Source organism: Choloepus didactylus, chromosome 4, assembly GCF_015220235.1.
Source record: "Choloepus didactylus isolate mChoDid1 chromosome 4, mChoDid1.pri, whole genome shotgun sequence".
Taxonomy (NCBI): Eukaryota; Metazoa; Chordata; class Mammalia; order Pilosa; family Megalonychidae; genus Choloepus; species Choloepus didactylus.
Window position 1 is genome coordinate 113,524,770 of NC_051310.1, and position 18,240 is coordinate 113,543,009.

An 18,240-nucleotide genomic window follows, 5' to 3' on the forward strand; every position below is an offset into this window, starting at 1 on the left:
TTTTCTCAGTTTTGATGAGTTAGCTAGTGGCGTCCAGTGTTACGGAAGGTTGGGAATTAGCTGTTTTCCCTCCCATTTCCACCCGACCAGCACGCTTCCCATCCCCCTCATCCTCTCAGTATAGTTCTATGGTAATTTTAGACCAGTATTCAGTGTTTTCATTATTATGTTTATGTTATTATGTAAATGTGTTCAGAGATGAGGTATGTAATAAACTTTGAATTCATTTTCATTCACACAGAACTTTTTTATTTACCTAGTTAATAACTGTCTTTTTTTAAAGTTTGTTTATTACTATTTCAATCCCAAACTCATCAAGCTTTCCATTGGTTTTTCTGTTTTGTTTAATTGCTAGCATTTCAACATTTCCCTACAATATATGGTCATTGCCAATATACAATATTTTATATATTTGCAAGTTAAATAGGCTTTGATCTACTAGTCTGAGAACATAGCCATCATTTATAGTTCTTGATTCTTTGGGGCAAAGGCATTCTGAATTCCAGGCAATTGGTTTATAGATGTACTTCGAGTGTGACTACCCACATAATGCTCAGTTTCTGCCCTCAAGGAGCTTCCAGTATCATTTGAGATGCAAAACTGAGACATATGAATTATATTCATAAAGAAATAACTGTACAGCACAAAATAATCTAGTGTCCATTGAGTGGAACAGGAGGGGGCCACTGGACAGTCACCCTGAAGAGGTGGGACTTGAGTTGAATTTTAAGGGATTGTATGTATTTTTTTTTCTTCTCTGAGTTGCATTTACTATTTCTGATTACAAAAATAATATGTGCTCAATGTAGATAATTTGGAAAAAAATAGAAAAGCACAAAGAAGAAAATTAAAATACCCCGTTATCCCATAATTCTACAAGTTGGTTAGGGATTTGATGATGAGAAAGGGGTAGAAAGGCATCCCAAGGTGAGATAAGACCCATTCTACTGGCTCAGATGATTTGAGCAGGGGAGTAGTGGGAAATAGTTCTGAATAGGAAGGGTGAAGATATAAACATACCTATTTTTTGTATCTTCCATAAAAGAAAGTGAATGGGGAAGGCAGTGAGTGGTTGTGATAGTGAACCAATCCAGCTCTAATAGTGAACCCAACTAAAGCAGTTGTTCTGGTTATATATTGCTCTACAACAAATCACCCTAAACTTAGGGGTGTGAAATAGCAGCAATCATTTGCTATTATTATTATCTCTCACAGTTCTTGGCGTTAACTGGGCTCGGGGTCTCCAGTGTGGTTGTAATGTGACCAAGACAGTGGCCAGAGTCCTTCTGAAGTCTTCCTCCCTTAGCAGTTTGGCTCCTGGGCCGGAAAGACTCAAACATCTGGGGCTCCTCCAACATCTCTGTCTCCATGCAGTCTCTCCACACAGTCTCTCCAGCATGGTGGCTTCAAAGTGGCTGGAATTCTTACTAGAGGCTTAGGGCTCCAAAGGTGAATGATCTCTGAAAGAAAACCAGGCAGGAGCTGTACCCCTTTTATGACTTAAAAGAGAATCGGACTCTACTTGAAGGGAGGAGTGTGAAAGAATTTGTAGACATGTTCTAAACATGTTCACATGTTTAGACAATTCACCGTGATGAACTGTTATCTATTCTAGAATGAGTGCCACAGACACCCCCACCCCCACCCCAGTGCTGGTCCCACAGAGCAGGTTCTTAATTTAGACTCATAGAGCTGACAGAGTTCTTAGAGATTATTCAGCAAGCACCTCCTAACATTTTTTGATGCTTAGACCCCTTTCACATCTTGGCATCTGAAAAGCATTGATGATTTTGCTGTCAAATGAATGAATGAATGAATGAACAGGGTGTCAGCTATATATGTAACCTTGAGAACCCCCTTAATGATTTCAAACTTTCATCATTTTTGCATGGCATATAATAAAGGAGTAACTTTTTTAACATTCATTTTAAAAACATTCATTGTGGTCTTAATATATGCTATGCATTCTGCTAGATTCCAGGGGGACAGGAGTGAGCAAGATATACATGGTCCCTGCCTGCAAAGAGCATTGGAGCCAGATGATTTAATAAAGAATTCTAATGAAATGTGTTAAATGTAATGATAGAAGTAGCAGCTCTCAAAAGAATTACTCCAGTTTTGCTCTCTGCTCAAATCAAATCAGTTTCCAATGCTTTAACATTTTCACTTGATGCCGTGCAGACACTTCACACTCAATAGGTTAAAAAAACTAATTTTCTCCCCTCTCCCCTGTCCTGTTCTTCCTCCTGTGTTCCCTTTGTTTACCAGCGTCACTGTCCACCTGGTCAAAGCCATAGAAACTGCAGTCTTCAGCCTGCAGTTCTGTGCATCGACCTGTCCCCAACATGTTGCTTCTGTCTTGGAACTGTCTCAAAGAAACTATTCAAAGCAAAAATAATAATATTTTAGAACAGTACATTATTAATTCAAGGTCACTTTAATACATTTAGTTAAACTGATGATTAGAAAAAAACACACTTTCCCCATTTAACAAGTGATCCATGCTGATTTTAATTTAATTGAAAAGACAAACATGATTTGTCAACAAATAAAACTACGTATCAATTTTAGTTTGGAGACTCAATGTGCACTTCAATCTAACCATGCATTATAGGTTCAAAAATAGACAAAAAGTACTATCATGATATGATTGTATTTTGTGCTAATAAGCAAATTTTTTAATTTTTGTTTTTTGAAATGTGAGAAAAATTTTAGGCTCTATTGGGAAGCACTTCTCCACATATAATACCTTGTAGATATGAATGGTCTGCCTTTCCAATAAACAACAACAAAAAAACAAATTAAATTTAAATTGTCATTAGATTTTATGTTTCAAACATTGATTTTTGATGTACTAGTGACCGGGAAATGTTGATTGGAAGACAGTAACATTCTTTTCTGGTGAGGATCAGCTTGAGGCAAATTTGCAAAATTATCATTTTCTCCTTAGCATCAGTTTTTTGCAGTTTAATATTAGTGCTCCTTATACTGACTGTCATATATTTCTCATGGTCTGACATGGCTATAAATTAAACAATATAGAAATAACTAAGATTGAAAACAGTTAAGGCTGTTTAACGATAAAAACCATGACAGTGGCTAATGGTGTTCTCCTGAGCATGTCCCTCTGCCCCCCACTGACCTCCAACAGTAAACAGTAAACACACCTAGAGGCATTCCAAGGCACCATTGCAAAGAGGAAAATAATAGAATAATTATTTCATTGATTGATTTAATTAAAAAAAAAAACTAGAACAGGTGCCGTCTCCACCTTTAATGATGTGATTCATTGGAACCCCTGGTCAGCAAATGTGGCTTACACCCTAGCCCTCTTTTTTTCTCAGTAATGAAGCTGAGACCCAGAGAGAGGAAAGAAGTTGTCCAAGGTCCCACAGCCAAGTCTGTGACAGAGGCAGGACAAGAACCATGACCCTCATTCCTTACACTGGGTTTGGCTGGCTGAGACTGTAACTCAACCTTTCCTTATATCCCATACTTACTCCCCAAACAGAAACTGTGACATATGAATATAGAGAAATTAATTGGATATTTGTGTGTGGTTTGTGGAATCAGTCTCTTTATATAGTCGACACCCTGTTCATTCATTCATTCATTCATTCTACAGCAAAACCATCAATGCTTTTCAGGTGACACTGGCCCCAGCCTCCCTGTTTGGCTTCATCTCCCACCCCGGCCCTCCTGCCCATTCAGACCTCCTACATTCCAGGCTCAGGTATTTATTTCCTCAGGAAACCTTTCCTGCCTCCCCCCAAGTTTGGCTTTAGCGCCCCTCCTCCTGCCGTCCCCCATCACAACCTCCATCACATGGCATTATAATTGCTTGTCTACTCATCTGTCTCCCTCACTAGACTCAGTGCCATGCAGGCAAGGACCTTCTTGTTCAATGTTGTGCTCCCAGTGTCCAGAGCAGGGCCTGACTCGTGAAGATCGGGGAGTGAACTGGATCTGCCATTGCTGGAGCACTACCTGTGCTCTCACACAGCTGGGCCTCTGCAAAGGGAGTTATTTCCTTCTCTTCTCTGTTGGTTCTACCCTCCTTAAATTCTCAAGAATTCAACAATCCTGCAAAGGCTTCTTCCTCAATATGCCCCAAACCAAACACACACACACATAGGCACACAGAGTCCCTCCTCCTCCTGCTCCTGTACCCCCTGCCATCCCATGCAACTTAGGACCCTACCGTCCCTGGGGGCAGTGACTTGCCAGATGCTGGTCTAGCTATTTAGAACTCAGCAATGAACCTAACAGACAAAAATGTTAGGTTCTGTTCTCATGGAGCCTACATCCTAGTTGGGGGAATAAGTAAAATTTTGAGCAAGCTTGAAAGTATTAGGGACAAAAATAAGGCAGGGAAGGGGGATAGAGAGGGTGGGGGGAGTCATGAGGAAGCCATAACAGGTATCTGGGGACGAGAGCTCCAGGCTTGCAGTGGCTGGGTCTTGAGGCTGGAAGAGAGGGGGCTGGGCTCCATCAAGTTGCAGCAAGAAGGCTAGTATTGCTGCTGAGGCATTGAGCAAAGGGGATGGTATAGGAGATGAGGTCACAGAGGTGAAACAAGCCACCAGATAAGACAGGGCTTCTCAGTCATGATAGAGATTTTGGCTTTTACTCCAAGATAGGAGCTACTGGTGGTTTTTGAGCAGGGACGTGACAGGATCCTGCTGACATGTGAAGGATCACTCTGGCTGCTGTGTTGGGGAAAAAGTGTAGGGAGTCAAGGGCAAAGCAGGGAAACCAGCAAGGAGGTCACTGCAACAATCCAGGTGAGAGGTGCTGCTGCTTGGACCAAGGTGGTGTCAGGAAAAGTGGGGAGTGAAGGATGTGAAAGTGAAGAGTCAAGGATGATCTAACGTTTTTGACCTGAGCAGCAGGAAAGACAGATGCCAGAAACTGAGATGGGGGAGATTTGTAGGAGAAGCAGGTTTGATGGGGAAGCTCAGGAGCTCAATTTGGGGCATGTTAAGTTTGAGATGCCTATTAGACAGCTAATGGAAATGCTAAGAAGATCTGGGCTCAGGGGAGATGGTCCACGATGGAGTGAGAAATTTGGATACCATCACCATATACATTCTATTTAAAGCCTTAAGGACCAGATGAGATCTCTAAGATAATCAAGTGTTTCAAGGAGGAGGGAGTGATCAACTGAGTCAAATGCTGCTGACAGTCAAGTAAAGATGAGGCCTGGCAATGAATGAGTAGATGCCAGGTCCTTTTAGATCTCCAAGTACAGGTAATTATTACGAGTTAACTGGCAACAGATGGCCAAGGCACCTAGCAGGTCCCCAGCAGAGACAAAATGGCTCTAAGTCTCCAGAGAACACTGGAGACACAGGGAATGGATGAACCACAGGCATCTCAGTGTTGGAAGGGACCTTAAATAGGTCATTTAATCTGTACTCTTCTCCCCACGCCAGCCTGGCTCTAGAACAAGAAATACTTGTGGGATACTGAGGCAACCAGTCTGGCTAGGACAATTGGGGAATGAGAGAAAGGAGAGTTCCGTCAACAATGGACTGCAGACGCTATAGGAGGGAGTGTGAGATGACCGCTTCCCAGGTCAGAAAGCCAGAGTTAGGTCCCGCATCTGCTACTCTCTAGCCTCATGTCCTTAGGTGAGTCGCTTCACCTCCCTCAGCCTCAGTTTTCCCATATGAACAATGGGAGCAGTCAAACCTTTCTTATTCTTCCTGGAGTTGCTGTGAGGACTTAAGGGAGCAGTGCTTGGGGTAAATGCCCTGTCTGGGTTGGTTATTGCAAGAGCAAGGGAAGGCGGCCAATAGAAGCATTCAGCTTGGAATGGCAATGGAAACGGGGATGAGACGGTAACTACCATGTCCTGGGTGGGCCTGTTGGTGTGTCCTGTGGGGAAGTTAACCAAGATTCAGGTCAGAACCTGGGCTTGCAACGGGTTGGGCTCCCGTGGCAAGATGGGGCTAGGTGGACCATGACAGAGGCCTCAAATCCATCTCCACTGGGCCTGGAACAGAGATGGAGAAGACCCCGAGGCAGCGACAAGGAGAAGATGCGGACACCCAGGGACAGGGAGAGCAAGAGACGAATAGACCAGAAACAAGCCACCCTACAGGGACCCGAGGCAAACCGGAGAAAGCGAGGCAATGGGGCGCAGACCTCAGCGGAGCAGGGCCCCAGCGCTGCGCAAGGTCGCGGCGCGCGGGACAGCAGTCCGTGGCGAGGCCGTGGCGGCCGCACTCTCTAGGCACCCCCGCCCGGGCTGCTCGCCCAAGATGGCGATAGAGGGGCGGGCGAGGCGGCGGCGGCCCCGGCCCCCGCGCCGGCCCCCACTAGGGCCCCGGCCCCCCGAGGCCGCGCCCCCGCCCGCGGCGCCGCGCCTCCCCGGGCCACTGACGCCCGGCGCGCCCTCCCCCGGCGGCGACGGCCAAGGCGCGGGGAGGCAGCGGCGGCAGCGGCGGCCCGGGCCCGGCCCCATGGCGCGGGGGGACGCTCGCCGCGGCCACGGGCTCATCGCGCTGACCTTCTGCCTGCTGACTGCGCGCGGTAAGGGCGGGAGCGGCTGCGGCGTGTGCGTGCGCCCGCGCTCCGGGCTGGACTGGGTGGTGGGACTGGCGTGGGTCCCGGGTCCCGAGAGAGTGCGGGGGCCGTGGGGCGCGGGCTGCGCGTCCCGTGCCTGGGGATGCCTGGGCATGGGGTTCTGCGAGCTGCGGCCGGCGGGCGTTTGCGGCGCGTGCTTGTCCGCAGGGGGTGTGTGTCCTTGGTTTGCGGAGTCTGGAGTGTGTATGTGTGTGTGTTCGGGGGAGGGGTGCTCTTGCGGGCGTATGTGTCCGCAGTGCGTGCCACGGCCGCGGCGTGGCATTGGCGGGGCGGGCAGCTGCGGTGTTGGTGGCTTGCGAGAGTCCGCCTCTGTCCTGCCCTGAAGTCTCTCCGGGTTGAGAGTCTGTGAGAAAGAGGAAGGGTGCGGGGGTGTGAGTACCTCCATTTGTGTCGGGTGCATGTGTAATTGTGTTTATGGAGCTGAGCTAATATTTGGCCTTAGCTTTGGGGGAGTGTCCTTGCCCGTGGTGGGGGGCCAGGGTGGGAGATTCTGGACTGACTGCGAGGGGGACTTCACCCGCTCAACTTCAGCCAGTGGGTGTGGTCCCTGGAGCAGGTTGGGGCGGGGGTGGGGAGGTTGGGGATTGCTGTCCCAAACCTGTGGCCCCGAGTGGGCTGGAGGAGGGGGCAGGAAACCAGTTGCTTTCGTGGACGTGTCCAACACTCGCTCTCGGGATGGGACGTGTGTCACTCTTGCCCCACCCCGCAGGGGCCGATCGGGGAAACGGAGACGAGGTCAGCAAGGCCTCCTTCTGTCCCCATCCCCCAATGCGGGGTAGATGTGGGGGTAAGAGATTTGTCCACGCTGGAGAAAGAGCTGGGGAGGGGATGACAAGAGGCCCCAAGTATGTGTGTATGTCCAGGGTTCCTTCTTTCACCCCTAGCCCTGTCGCTTTCTGTCCTGTGTGCAACTGGAAGGAGGCCCATAGGGAGGGTAGGTGGTGGGATAGGAAGGGGGTTGGGCTGCCCGCTTTGTTCGCCTCGCTCTAGCCTTCCCTGCCGAGGGGAAAGCTGAGGATGTGTCCGGGGCGAGTCGGGGAGGGACTTGGAGAAGGGGGTGGGGAGGGGGATTTCTCTCCAGCTGCTGCGGCTTTCCAGAGAGACTCAGCCAGGCCACGTGGGAAGCAGGCTTGGAGGGCGGCGGGTGGGGGGAAGGAGCCTCAGCCTGTCCGGCCCCAGGCCCATCTCCAAGAAACCCAAACGGCGGGTGGAAAAGTGCGGGGAACTGTTGGGACCCTTCTCTCCTAGCAAAGACACGCCCCTTTCCAGCCCCGACAGTTGTCTCTGCGTTCCCCGCTACTGGAGGCTGCCTGGGGACCGGATCCCTGCAGCGGGACCGGATCCCGGCAGCTGGACCAGAGGAGTGGGGAGCCCGGGATTGTCAGGGGAAGGGGCCGGGGAAATGTCAGAGAAATGTCTTTCCTCCTGGAGCCCCGGAAATTAAGGAAGTTGTGTGCCCCCCTCTTCAAGCTCCAGGAACGGGCTCCGAGTCTCCCAGCAAACCCGGAGCAGAACTGGGAACCGCACAGCAAGTACTGACTACCGGTGGGGCCTCTGGCAAGCAGCTCAGCTTCCCTGAGTTCTAGACCTGATGTCCCCCTTTCCTAGAGTGCACAGCACAGGGGCAGGGCCCCGAGCTGGGGTTCACCTTGGCTGCAGTGTGAGTGGCTAAAACAACTACTCTGTTCTCCCTCCTTCTCAACCACCTCACTTTGAGTGTGCAAAGCTCAGCAGGACTGGGGACACTCCAGTGGAGTTCTGATTAGCCACCCTGATCCAGACCAAAGTCACTCATTCGTTTATTCATTCAACAAATATTTACTGAGCACCGTACTAGCATGTGCCTGATGCCTGGAAAATAGTGAATTAGGAGGCAGACGTTGTCCATGGTACAAAGCTGTGGTGTCGGAGGAGACTGACAGGTAAACAAGTCCTCTGCCTTGCTGTGGAAGATGCTAGGAGGGAGGGCTCCTAACCCAGTCTGGGGAGGTCAGGAAAGAAAGCCTTCCTGGAGGAAGTGATAAATAACAGAGCTAAAGGTGAGGGAGAGTTAGCCAAGTAGGAGAGGGATGGAAAAAGTTTTCCAGCAAGAATAGCATGTGCAAACACTCAGAGGTGACTTAGTTTACACCACTGAAAGAAACTAAATCTGGCTGGAATTTAGAGTACAATGGGTGGGAGTGAGGTCAGTGGGAGAGCGGTGGGACAGCGGCCATGTAGTACCACGAGAGGAGGTGAAGAGGAGAGCTGGATGCAGCTCATGAAGGACCTTGTAAGCCTTGCCAAGGTTTCTGCCCTGAGAGCCCTGTAAACCGTTGGCAGGTTTTAAGATCAGCTTTGCATCAGCTCACTCCAGCCGGTGTGGAGAATCGATTGGGCAGGGTTGGAGGCAGGAAGCTCCAGCTCCTTGGGAGGCTCTTGTAATCCAGAAGAGAGGATGGTGGCAGCTAGCATGCTGGCAGTTGGGGTGGCCACAGTGGCTGGATTCTAGAGATATTTAGGAAGTGGACTCAGGAGGACTTGAGAATAGATTGAATTTATAAGGAGTGAGGGAGAGGGAACTCAAGAGTAATAGATGCTTCGGCAACCACAACATGGGGCAGAACAAAGAGCTGAGGATATAGGGTCAGGGTAGTGCCAGGGGCTGCCCATCTCTCATCCCTCAGGCTGCTCTTGAGTTGGAGATTGGGACTTGGGAGGCATCTTTTGGGAACGGGATTTTTTTCTGTGGGAGTGGGGATTTAGAAAACTGAGTTCTTGCTTTTCAACACATGCAGGAAGTGGGGCTCTCCCACCTAAGTCGGAAAAGGGGGGTGGGGAAGCCAGAGGTAAATAATAGAAGAGGCTCTAAGAACCCGAGAGTTATTTTCAGCTGGGAAGCTCCCACCCCACACCCCCATCCCAAACCCTTTCTCAGCCCAGAGGCTCAGAGGAGAGCCCTCTCAGCCACTTGGGGTGGTCCTCTCTGATCCCATGGAAGAGATTAGAAACGAGGTCAAACACGGCTAGTTTCCCTTAGTAGTGAATCTTATCCAGGACTTATCTAAACCTTCATTGATTCTTTTAGTACTTTCATGACCCCATTAATCACACATTTACTTGTAAATTAGTATTTCTTTTCCTTTCTCTTTCATTAACTCTTTCAAGTTAAGTGAGCTCCGAACTGGAGTGTTATCAAATGTCAGCCCCTTCTCAAAGGAACTTAGAAATAATTTTAACTTGACCCCATTTTGCAGATGAGAAAACTGAGCCCTCAAGAGGGAAGTGGTTTCCCAAAGTTACATGGATAGAAAGGAGCTGGGGCAGAATCAGGTTTCCTGCCTCTTGAACACTACTCTGCAAGGCTGGAGCAGCCACCCTGTCCCAGGATTTGGTGGACAGGTACCCATGTTCACCCTCTCTGCACCCCACCCCCTCATGAGACATTATCAGCTTTGGGCTTGGCCCCCCTCAGTCTGTCTGGACTCTGGAATCCACCTTCCTCCACCCACCCCAACCTGCCTCCTCCTGTTTGGCCTCCATTGTCTCTGACGTAACAAGCAGGCTTGACACAGAACTCCAGATGCAGAACAGATGTCATTGCCAGGCAGGCCTTGGAACTCCCAGCTCCCTGAGGTGGAGAGGAGTAAGAGTGGCTCTGATGGAGAGGACCCCATCCTGGTTTTGGGGGAGGGGGTAGGTGGGAGAGAAAGAAAGCCAGAGGATGTGCTGGGGCTTGGCATGCAGAGAAATCCCTCGGGCCAGCCAGGCTGTCAGCTACTACTCCCTCACTAATGTGGCTGAGCAGTCTTCTGGATTCAGGGATCTATGGGGCCATTGGGACTAGGGAAGCAGAGAAACAGTGAGCGCTCTTCCAAGTGACAGGAGCAAGCTGGTGCAGGATTTGAGGTCTGTGGATGGTTTGATAAGGGGCTTGTTACCTCGCCACATAGTTTGTAGGACAGGGCTCTGGTGAGTGAGTGGAGCATACAGGGATATCGCGTAGATGCAGCAGGAGCATGGTCTTATCTATATCGTCAGGAGAGCAGGGATGGTAGTGAGCTCCCCAGGCCTGGTAATGTTTAAGTACAGACTTTCTTTCAGTGTGGGTTTGCTGCTTTGTCTCTGTGCTTTTTTTCTTTTTTTCCAAGCCAAACTGTATCCAGCTTTATTAAAGATACTTTTCATAAACGATCATGGTATTTCAGGCAGGACATGGGCAGACAGTCAGTAACAGTACACAACAACTTTCAAACTCCGTTCTTCAATGGACTACCAAAATCAGAAAGCCACTATAAAACCCAACGGAGTCTTCATTTGATGCTCTGAACAGGGGAAGTTTAGAGTGAGGGTTGACATCTCACATTTAGCATGTTGTTTGACAACTTTTCACAAGCTGATCCTGACTTTCAGGAAATGAAATGAAGACAGCAGAATTATCAGTTTTAAGATCCACAACCTAAACAAGGACTCACTACTCTTTTGTAAGATGCCATCTCAGGAGCATCACTGGAAGATCCGAATTGCCTGATATTCTGATAACCAATTCTTTTGGGTCAGGCCCCAACAGGTTTAAGAGAGTCAAGTCTGTGCTGAAGGCTGAGAGGGAGAAGAGGACATAAAAACAAATTTTAGTTTTTCCATACAAGGCATTTGTGCCAAGGTGGCCAATGTGTGTCAAAATCAGGGAATCCCATCTCCTGGGAGTAAAGAGGAAGTCTCTCAAAATTAGAGGGGAAGGGTGTTTTCCTCCATATCAATCCAGCTTCAGAGACATTCTATTATAGTGACATTTGCCCTTTCCCCAAAAAACAACAATGAAGTGTTCAGTGTGCTAACAACACAGTTTAAAAAAAAAAAGTAAAACAAAATTCTGCATTTTTATAAAACTTGATAAAAAATAGTATTTCAAACTGCACAGAAATACAGAGTTATCCAAAATGCACACACTTCATTTGGCATCTCCAGCACCTTCAGCTTTCCGTGCCTGGTCTGTTTTGGCATCTCCATGTTCTGCAGGGTTATTCCCATCCTTGCCAGCATCAGCTCTCCCCTTTTTCCCTTTGGGTACCTTCTCTTCCTTCTCTGCAGGGACCTTTTCAGGCTTGGATTCTGGCTTTGGAGGAGCAGGTTTAGCAGATAACCTTGCAGATCTTCTCTGTGGTTCCTCTTTTACCTTGGCTTTACCTCCTTTAGCATTCCCTTCAGCCTTTCTCTTGGGTATGGAGGCAACGGCGGTGGGACGTAGGCGCTGGATGTGGGGATGCAGAAGTGCGCAGGCTTTGATCGCTCCGGGGGTTGCTCTCACCTCTTCACACTACTCCTGTCTCTGTGTTTTTTAAGCATTTGTTAGGTGTCTACTCAGTGCCATGTACTATGCTAGGCATTTTCCACATGTATTATTCACATCTTCTCTAGCTCATGAAGGGAGCTATTATTTATTTTTTTTTTTTATTAAATTCAGTTTTATTGAAATACATTCGCACACCATACAGTCATCCATGATATACAATCCACTGTCCACAGTATGATAACATAGTTATGCGTTCATCACCACAATCTATCTCTGAACATTTTCCTTACATCAGAAAGAACCAGAACAAGAATAAAAAATAAAAGTGAAAAAAGAACACCCAAATCATCCCCCCATCCCACCCCATTTGTCCTTTAGTTTTTATCCCCATTTTTCTACTCATCCATACACTAGATAAAGGGGGTGTGATCCACAAGGTCTTCACAATCACACTAGCACCCCTTCTAATCTACATTATTATATAATTGTCTTCAGGAGTCCAGACTGCTGGCTTGGAGTCTGGTAGTTTCAGGTATTTACTTCTAGCTATTCCAATACATTAAAGCCTAAGAGGTGTTATCTATATAGTGCATAAGAATGTCCACCAGAGTGACCTCTCGACTCCATTTGGAATCTCTCAGCCACTGAAACTATTTCGTCTCATTTTGCATCCCCCTTTTGGTCAAGAAGATACTCTCAGTCCTACAATGCCGGGTCTACATTCATCCCCGGGAGTCATATTCTGCATTGCCAGGGAGATTTACACCCCTGGGAGTCGGGTCCCACGTAGGGGGGAGGGCAGCGAGTTCACCTGTCGAGATGACTCAGTTAGAGAGAGAGAGGGCCTCATCTGAGCAACAAAGAGGTACTCAGGGGGAGACTCTTAGGCACCATTACATGCAAGTTTAGACTCTCCTGTGCAGTAACGAGCTTCATAAGGGCAAGTCCCATGATCGAGGGCTCAGCACATCAAACCGCCAGTCCCAATGTCTGTGACAACATCAACACCAGTCCAGGTGAGGATGTCCAACACATCCGCACCTTCCCCCAGATCCTCGGGGGGAGCTATTATTTTTATGAATAAGGAAACTGAGGCTGGGAAAAGTATGAGTGACTCTGTATCATATCTTTTTTTTTTTTTAAGAGCTGTTGTAGATTTACAGAGAAGTTGTGCAGAAAGTACAGAGTTCCCATATACCCTCTTCTCACACAGTTTTCCCTATTATTAACATTTTGCATTACCATGGTACCTGTGTTAGAACTGATGAAACATTATACTAGTAACTCTACCCCATAGTTTCTATTAGGGTTTACTCTTTGTGTTGTACAATTCTGTGTGTGTGTGTTTGTCTGTGTTTTTCTGGTAACTTATATACAAACTAAAATTTCCCATTTTATCCACTTTCAAATATACAATTCAGTATTATTAATTACATTCACTAAGTCTCCATCACCTTCATCCATTGCCAATTTTTTTCCATCACCCCAAACAGAAACTTGTACCAATTAAACATTAACTCTACATTCCCCATACCCAACACAGCCCCTGGTAACCTGTATTTTAGTTTCTGACTATGAATTTGCATATTCTGATTATTTCATATCAGTGAGATCATACAATATTTGAATATTTGTCCTTTTGTGTCTGGCTTATTTCGCCCAACATGATGTTTTCAAGGTTCATCCATGTTGTAACATGTATCAGAACACCATTCCTTTTTTATGGGCAAATAATATTCCATTGTATGACTATACCACATTTTATTTATTCATCTGTTCATGCACACTTGGGTTGCTTCCATCTTTTGGCAATTGTGAATGATGCCTTTATAAACATCAGTGTGCAAATATCTGTTTGAGTCCCTGCTTTCAATATTTTGGGGATATACCTAGAAGTGGGATTGCCAGGTCATATGATAATTCTGTACTTAAGTTTCTGAGGAACAGCCAAACTGTATTCCACAGTGGCTGCACCATACATTACCACCAACAGTGCCTGAGGGTTCCTATTTCTCCACATCCTCTTCAACACTTGTATTTTCTGTTTTTTTTTTAATAATAGCCATTCTAGTGTGTGTGAGATGGTATCTCGTGCTTTCGATTTGCCTTTCCCCAATGGCTAATAATGTTGAGCATCTTTTCATGTGTTTATCGGCCATTTGTATATCTTCTTTGGAGAAATGTCTATTCAAATGTTTTCCCCATTTTTACATTGGCTTGTTTGTTTTTTTGATGTTGTTGAGTTATATATTCTGGTTATTAACTCCTTACAAGATATATGGTTTCCATGTATCATATCTTTTTTAGTGTGTCTCTGCATGTCTCCCCAGTCATCCACTCGGAATATTTGTGAATATCTGCTCTGCCAGGCACTGTTGTAGGCACTGAGGATTTAGAAATCCGTAAGATGTAATTCCAAGAGTTTGTTGCCTAGGTGGGGAGAAAAGCAAGTCAAAACTTAAGTGCAACTGTTGAGGCACCCAGAGTCCTACAGAGCAGCTAAAGAAGTTATTTTAATCGGCCTGTCAGGGCACTGCTATTCTAGACAGAGGGAGAAGCACAGCAATGTATGAAGCAGGTACGTCCTTTTAGAGAACTGGAAGGGGTTTGGTATGTTGGGGGCAGAAGGGAGCAGGCAAGAGCCAGGTCAGGCTGAGTTTAGCTTTTCCATCTAGGCTGTTGAGCTTCTTTCCTTAGGATTACAGATGAAGGGAGGGCCAAGGCTTTCCCTGTGTCCTAGGCAACCATCCCAAACTCTTCTTCCAGCTGTTGGTGGGAGGGGCTGTGTGTGTGAAATGGGAGGTGTCCAAGCTGGGAGGCCAGAAGAGAGGTTTCTGGAAGAAACTGACTTGTGTCCCCTGGGAAAGGAGAGAGGTGATGGTGTCATGGAGAATTGCCCTTCAACCCGAAAACAAGTTGTGAATCCATTTGGCCCAGAAATTCAGAATTTGTTCAGCATTGATGTTTGTGGCAAGTTCTTAGCTTGATAGATGAGACATCTTGGCTTCCTCCTCCTCTGCCACTCATATACCCCCTTCCTGAGAATTCACTGCAAAATGGGCTCATGCCAGAGGCTCACACCACACCACGGCCCCAGCTAATCCATGAAACAGCAATGAGCTGGCTCTGGGGTTCAGCAGCAAATCTCCTTGTTTGTCCTGGGTTTTAGTTGGCTCATCCAATCTAATTTATCCTGTAGGTGGGTAAAATAATCTGTCAGAAAAAGGAGATTGAATGATAGCCCCAGGCCTCCTAAGTGTAGAAGCTCTGGTCTCACTGAGGAAAGTGAGGAAAAGGACTTGAGGGAGGGGAAGGCCCCTCAAGGCAGAAAGCCAGTGGACAGCACACGTCCCCTGAGCACCCGGGGTGAGTCCACCCAGTCCCGGGAGGGATGTCTAAGCAAGACTCGTGGGAGGTGCTTCGGGGATCAGCTGTGGCCGGGGCCTGGGGACTGGCAGGAAATGGGTGGCCTTGAAGCCACTGGATAAACACGGTCCATTTTCTGGAGCATCACTTTTATGAAAAGATTTGGTGGTGGGAACCGTGTTTATATTAAAACAACCATGGCTATGTTATGGAGCAGAATGAAAAATAAAAATACTTTGGGCAATCATTGAGCCTTGTGAGTATGCTCTCCTCTGTTGTTTGGGGAATTTTAGTGAAAATGTTTGAGAAATTGGAGACTCCTCATTTTACAGATGGGGAAACTGAGACTGAGAGGAGGAAAGTGACCAGACCTAGATCCCAGGACTCTGGCTCGGAGGCCAGAGCTTTTCCCCCACATCCCATTGTCTGTCTAGTTGAGAGGAGGGATGGAGGAGGGTTGGCCAAGTCACCATGTGATGTGAGTCTTAGGATGAGCTCCTCCTGGGGAAGGTAGGGGGCGCTTCACAGAGTCACTGGCATCTGAGTCTCACCTGGGCCCAGAAGTTGGCTCGGGCATTGAGGCAGAGAGAATCCTCTAATTCAGATGCAGTTGTCTCCTCTGGGCCTCCATTTCCCCGTGTGTAAAATGCAGAGTCTTGGGCTTCACAGACATTTCCACGAAAATAGGCCTTGCTGGGCTCCTGGACAGCCCTGTCACTCTCAGAGGGGGACCCTGATTCTTCTTGCTTCTATATCCCAGGTTCCTTCTTCCCTCTTATGGGATCCTCAGAGGTGGGGAAGCCAGACATCTGCTGCTCCATGAATATTCAAGAAGGGAATTGGAGCCTCCTTCAGGCTCCCCAGCCAGCCGCCGTCCTGCCCGCCAGAGCCCGGGCTGCTGACATGCCCAGCAGCTGCTCAGGCCCCAACTGTTCACATTGTTTGTTCAGCGCGGCAGGGGATTTTCCAAGCCCCGGACATGCTTTGGGGGGTGGGGCGGCTGCCGGAGGGCTGTGGGATTCGTGTAGTGCAGGGCTTTTCTCTGCCCTGAAACCCAAAGTGACTGCTCAGCGGCTGGAATGGGTGGTGAGAAGCCACTAGGCTGAGAGCCTGGGCTTGCCTTCCCTCCTGGGGTTCGAGTCATGGGATCCAGGGCCTCCGAGATAGAAAGGACTGGATGTTAGGAACAGTGATTAGCATCTGTACGACCCTTTACAGTTTACCAAGTGCCTTTAAAGAATGAGCTCTCATTTGTCCAGTGATGTCTCTGGGCTGGAGCCCTGACATACTCCTCACAGGCTCACTTAATCCTCACAGGCTCTGTAGCATCGTCTCCATTTCACAGATGTGGAAACCAAGGCCCCGAGAGGTCAAGTGACTTGTCACGTGGCTGGTAGGTGGAGCAGCACGGTGGAACCCTGATCTTCTGTCCCAAGGTCAAATGTTCTTTCCGCCACAGCACACAACCTTCAGGGTTGTGAATGCCAGTTTGATTTCCCCAATTAGAATGGAAACTTGGGGAGGACAAGAGCTGCAGTCTCCTCCCTGTCCCAGCCAGTAAGGCTTGAGTCCAGTTACGCAGATGGGAGGAGCCCAGCGGATTCTTTCTGAGGGATTAAGTAAGGCAGCGACCCAGTTCAGGTGCCGCCCATCCGTCATCCTTCACCCTGCAGTGTCAGGGCCCTGGCCGCCTTGTCGTGGCCAGTCGGAACTTCTCTCATCCTTGTTCCTCTTTGGGGGACTGGGAAGGGAACCTGGGGATATGCTGCCTTGCAGGGGTTCTAAGCATTAGCAGGTGTGTGTTCAGGTGATGGTGAGTGTGCAGAGACTGAGGAGCATGTGGACGGTTGTGTCTATGGTTTTGTTTGTGTCTACATGGTATTTTATGTTTGTCCAGGAATAGGTGTGTCCAGGTCACTGAATCATAAAATTATAGCATCTCAGAGGTCACCTGCCACATTTGAGTAAACTGAGGTCCAGAATGGGAAGTGACTTTCTCAAGGCCACACAACTAGACAGTGATGCAGCTGAGTCTATAACTGAAGGTCTCCTGATTCCCTAGTCACTGTGCTTTCTGTATGTCCCCACGTGGCTCGGTCAGCACAAACCTGCCTTGCAATTGGCATGGGCTATTGTCCTCACCTCTGTCCCCAGTTCACTCTCAGACATCTCATTCTGCCTTGGAGCAAGGAGTTGGGCCAGAGGATAAGCAGGGACCTTGGGCCATTGACCTCTTATGGGACAGGGAGGCAATGGGTCAACCTTCTGGGAAGCACAACTGGGATAACCAATCATTTCTCTATGAATAATGGCTACTGGGCCCTGCTGAAATGATGATTAAAATAATAAACATCTTACCTTTGCCTCTGTGGTTTTCCATTCCCCCTGGGATAGCATTCCCTTCCTCGTTGTTCCCTCTTTCTCCCTTTGTGGGAAGGGCAGCCTTGGAGTCTACAGGCTCTTCTGGAGCCCCTGGAGAGGAAAGAGCCCTGGAATGGGGATCCAGAGACCTGGGTTCTGGTTCTGACCTCAGATAGATTAGCCACAGGAAGAAAGGGTGCTTGGCTTAGGAGTTAGGGTTAGAGGTAGGGGTAGAAGAGTCACTGGGGTAGAAGAGTCAGCTGGCCCCCAGGGCTCTGTCCACAGGTGCGTGGAATGAGCCATGGCAGCCTTCTCGTGGGCTTTCTCTAAAACCAGCTTGAATCTAGCCCCTACTGTGGAGCACTCAGCTTTTCCCATCAGGGTCTGTTTGCTTTGTCCATTGGCGGAGGGGAGGGAAGGGTTGATTTCCCTTCATCTAGGTGGCTCCACAGATCAGCTGGGATTTATTTTTGTTTTGTTTATTTGAGATATATGTATTTATTCATATACACACACACATGCACCGTCTCACATTCATAATACATATTTTTAATGTTTCCTGGATACAGTATTTTTCTAGCCCATGGTATATTTTAGTCTGGGTAATAGTGATTGAGACAAGCCGTAAGGTTCCAGGGAATGGAATGACA

General features: G+C 47.9%; 2 protein-coding genes and 1 long non-coding RNA gene across 5 annotated transcripts in view; 1 reads left to right on the plus strand and 2 right to left on the minus strand.

Annotated features, from left to right (window-relative positions):
- LOC119531881 lies at nucleotides 1–6,279 on the minus strand. Its single transcript, XR_005216438.1, has 3 exons — nucleotides 6,151–6,279; nucleotides 2,266–2,379; nucleotides 1–1,460 (listed from the first exon to the last, which is right to left on the minus strand). It is a non-coding gene; the product is annotated as an uncharacterized LOC119531881 (long non-coding RNA).
- Nucleotides 6,280–6,442: 163 nt separating this feature from the next.
- The window catches only part of IGDCC4 (immunoglobulin superfamily DCC subclass member 4), a 41,338-nt gene continuing 29,540 nt past the window's right edge, over nucleotides 6,443–18,240 (plus strand). For all 3 annotated transcript variants that reach the window (XM_037833673.1, XM_037833674.1, XM_037833675.1), the window contains exon 1: nucleotides 6,443–6,537. In XM_037833673.1, the coding sequence (XP_037689601.1) occupies nucleotides 6,468–6,537 (70 nt within the window). In that variant the 5' untranslated portion in view covers nucleotides 6,443–6,467. The remainder of the gene's footprint in view (nucleotides 6,538–18,240) is intronic.
- On the minus strand, nucleotides 11,522–16,888 carry LOC119530905 (non-histone chromosomal protein HMG-17-like). Its single transcript, XM_037831590.1, has 2 exons — nucleotides 16,808–16,888; nucleotides 11,522–11,821 (listed from the first exon to the last, which is right to left on the minus strand). Exons 1-2 carry the CDS (start codon nucleotides 16,886–16,888, stop codon nucleotides 11,522–11,524), a joined length of 381 nt encoding a protein of 126 aa, XP_037687518.1.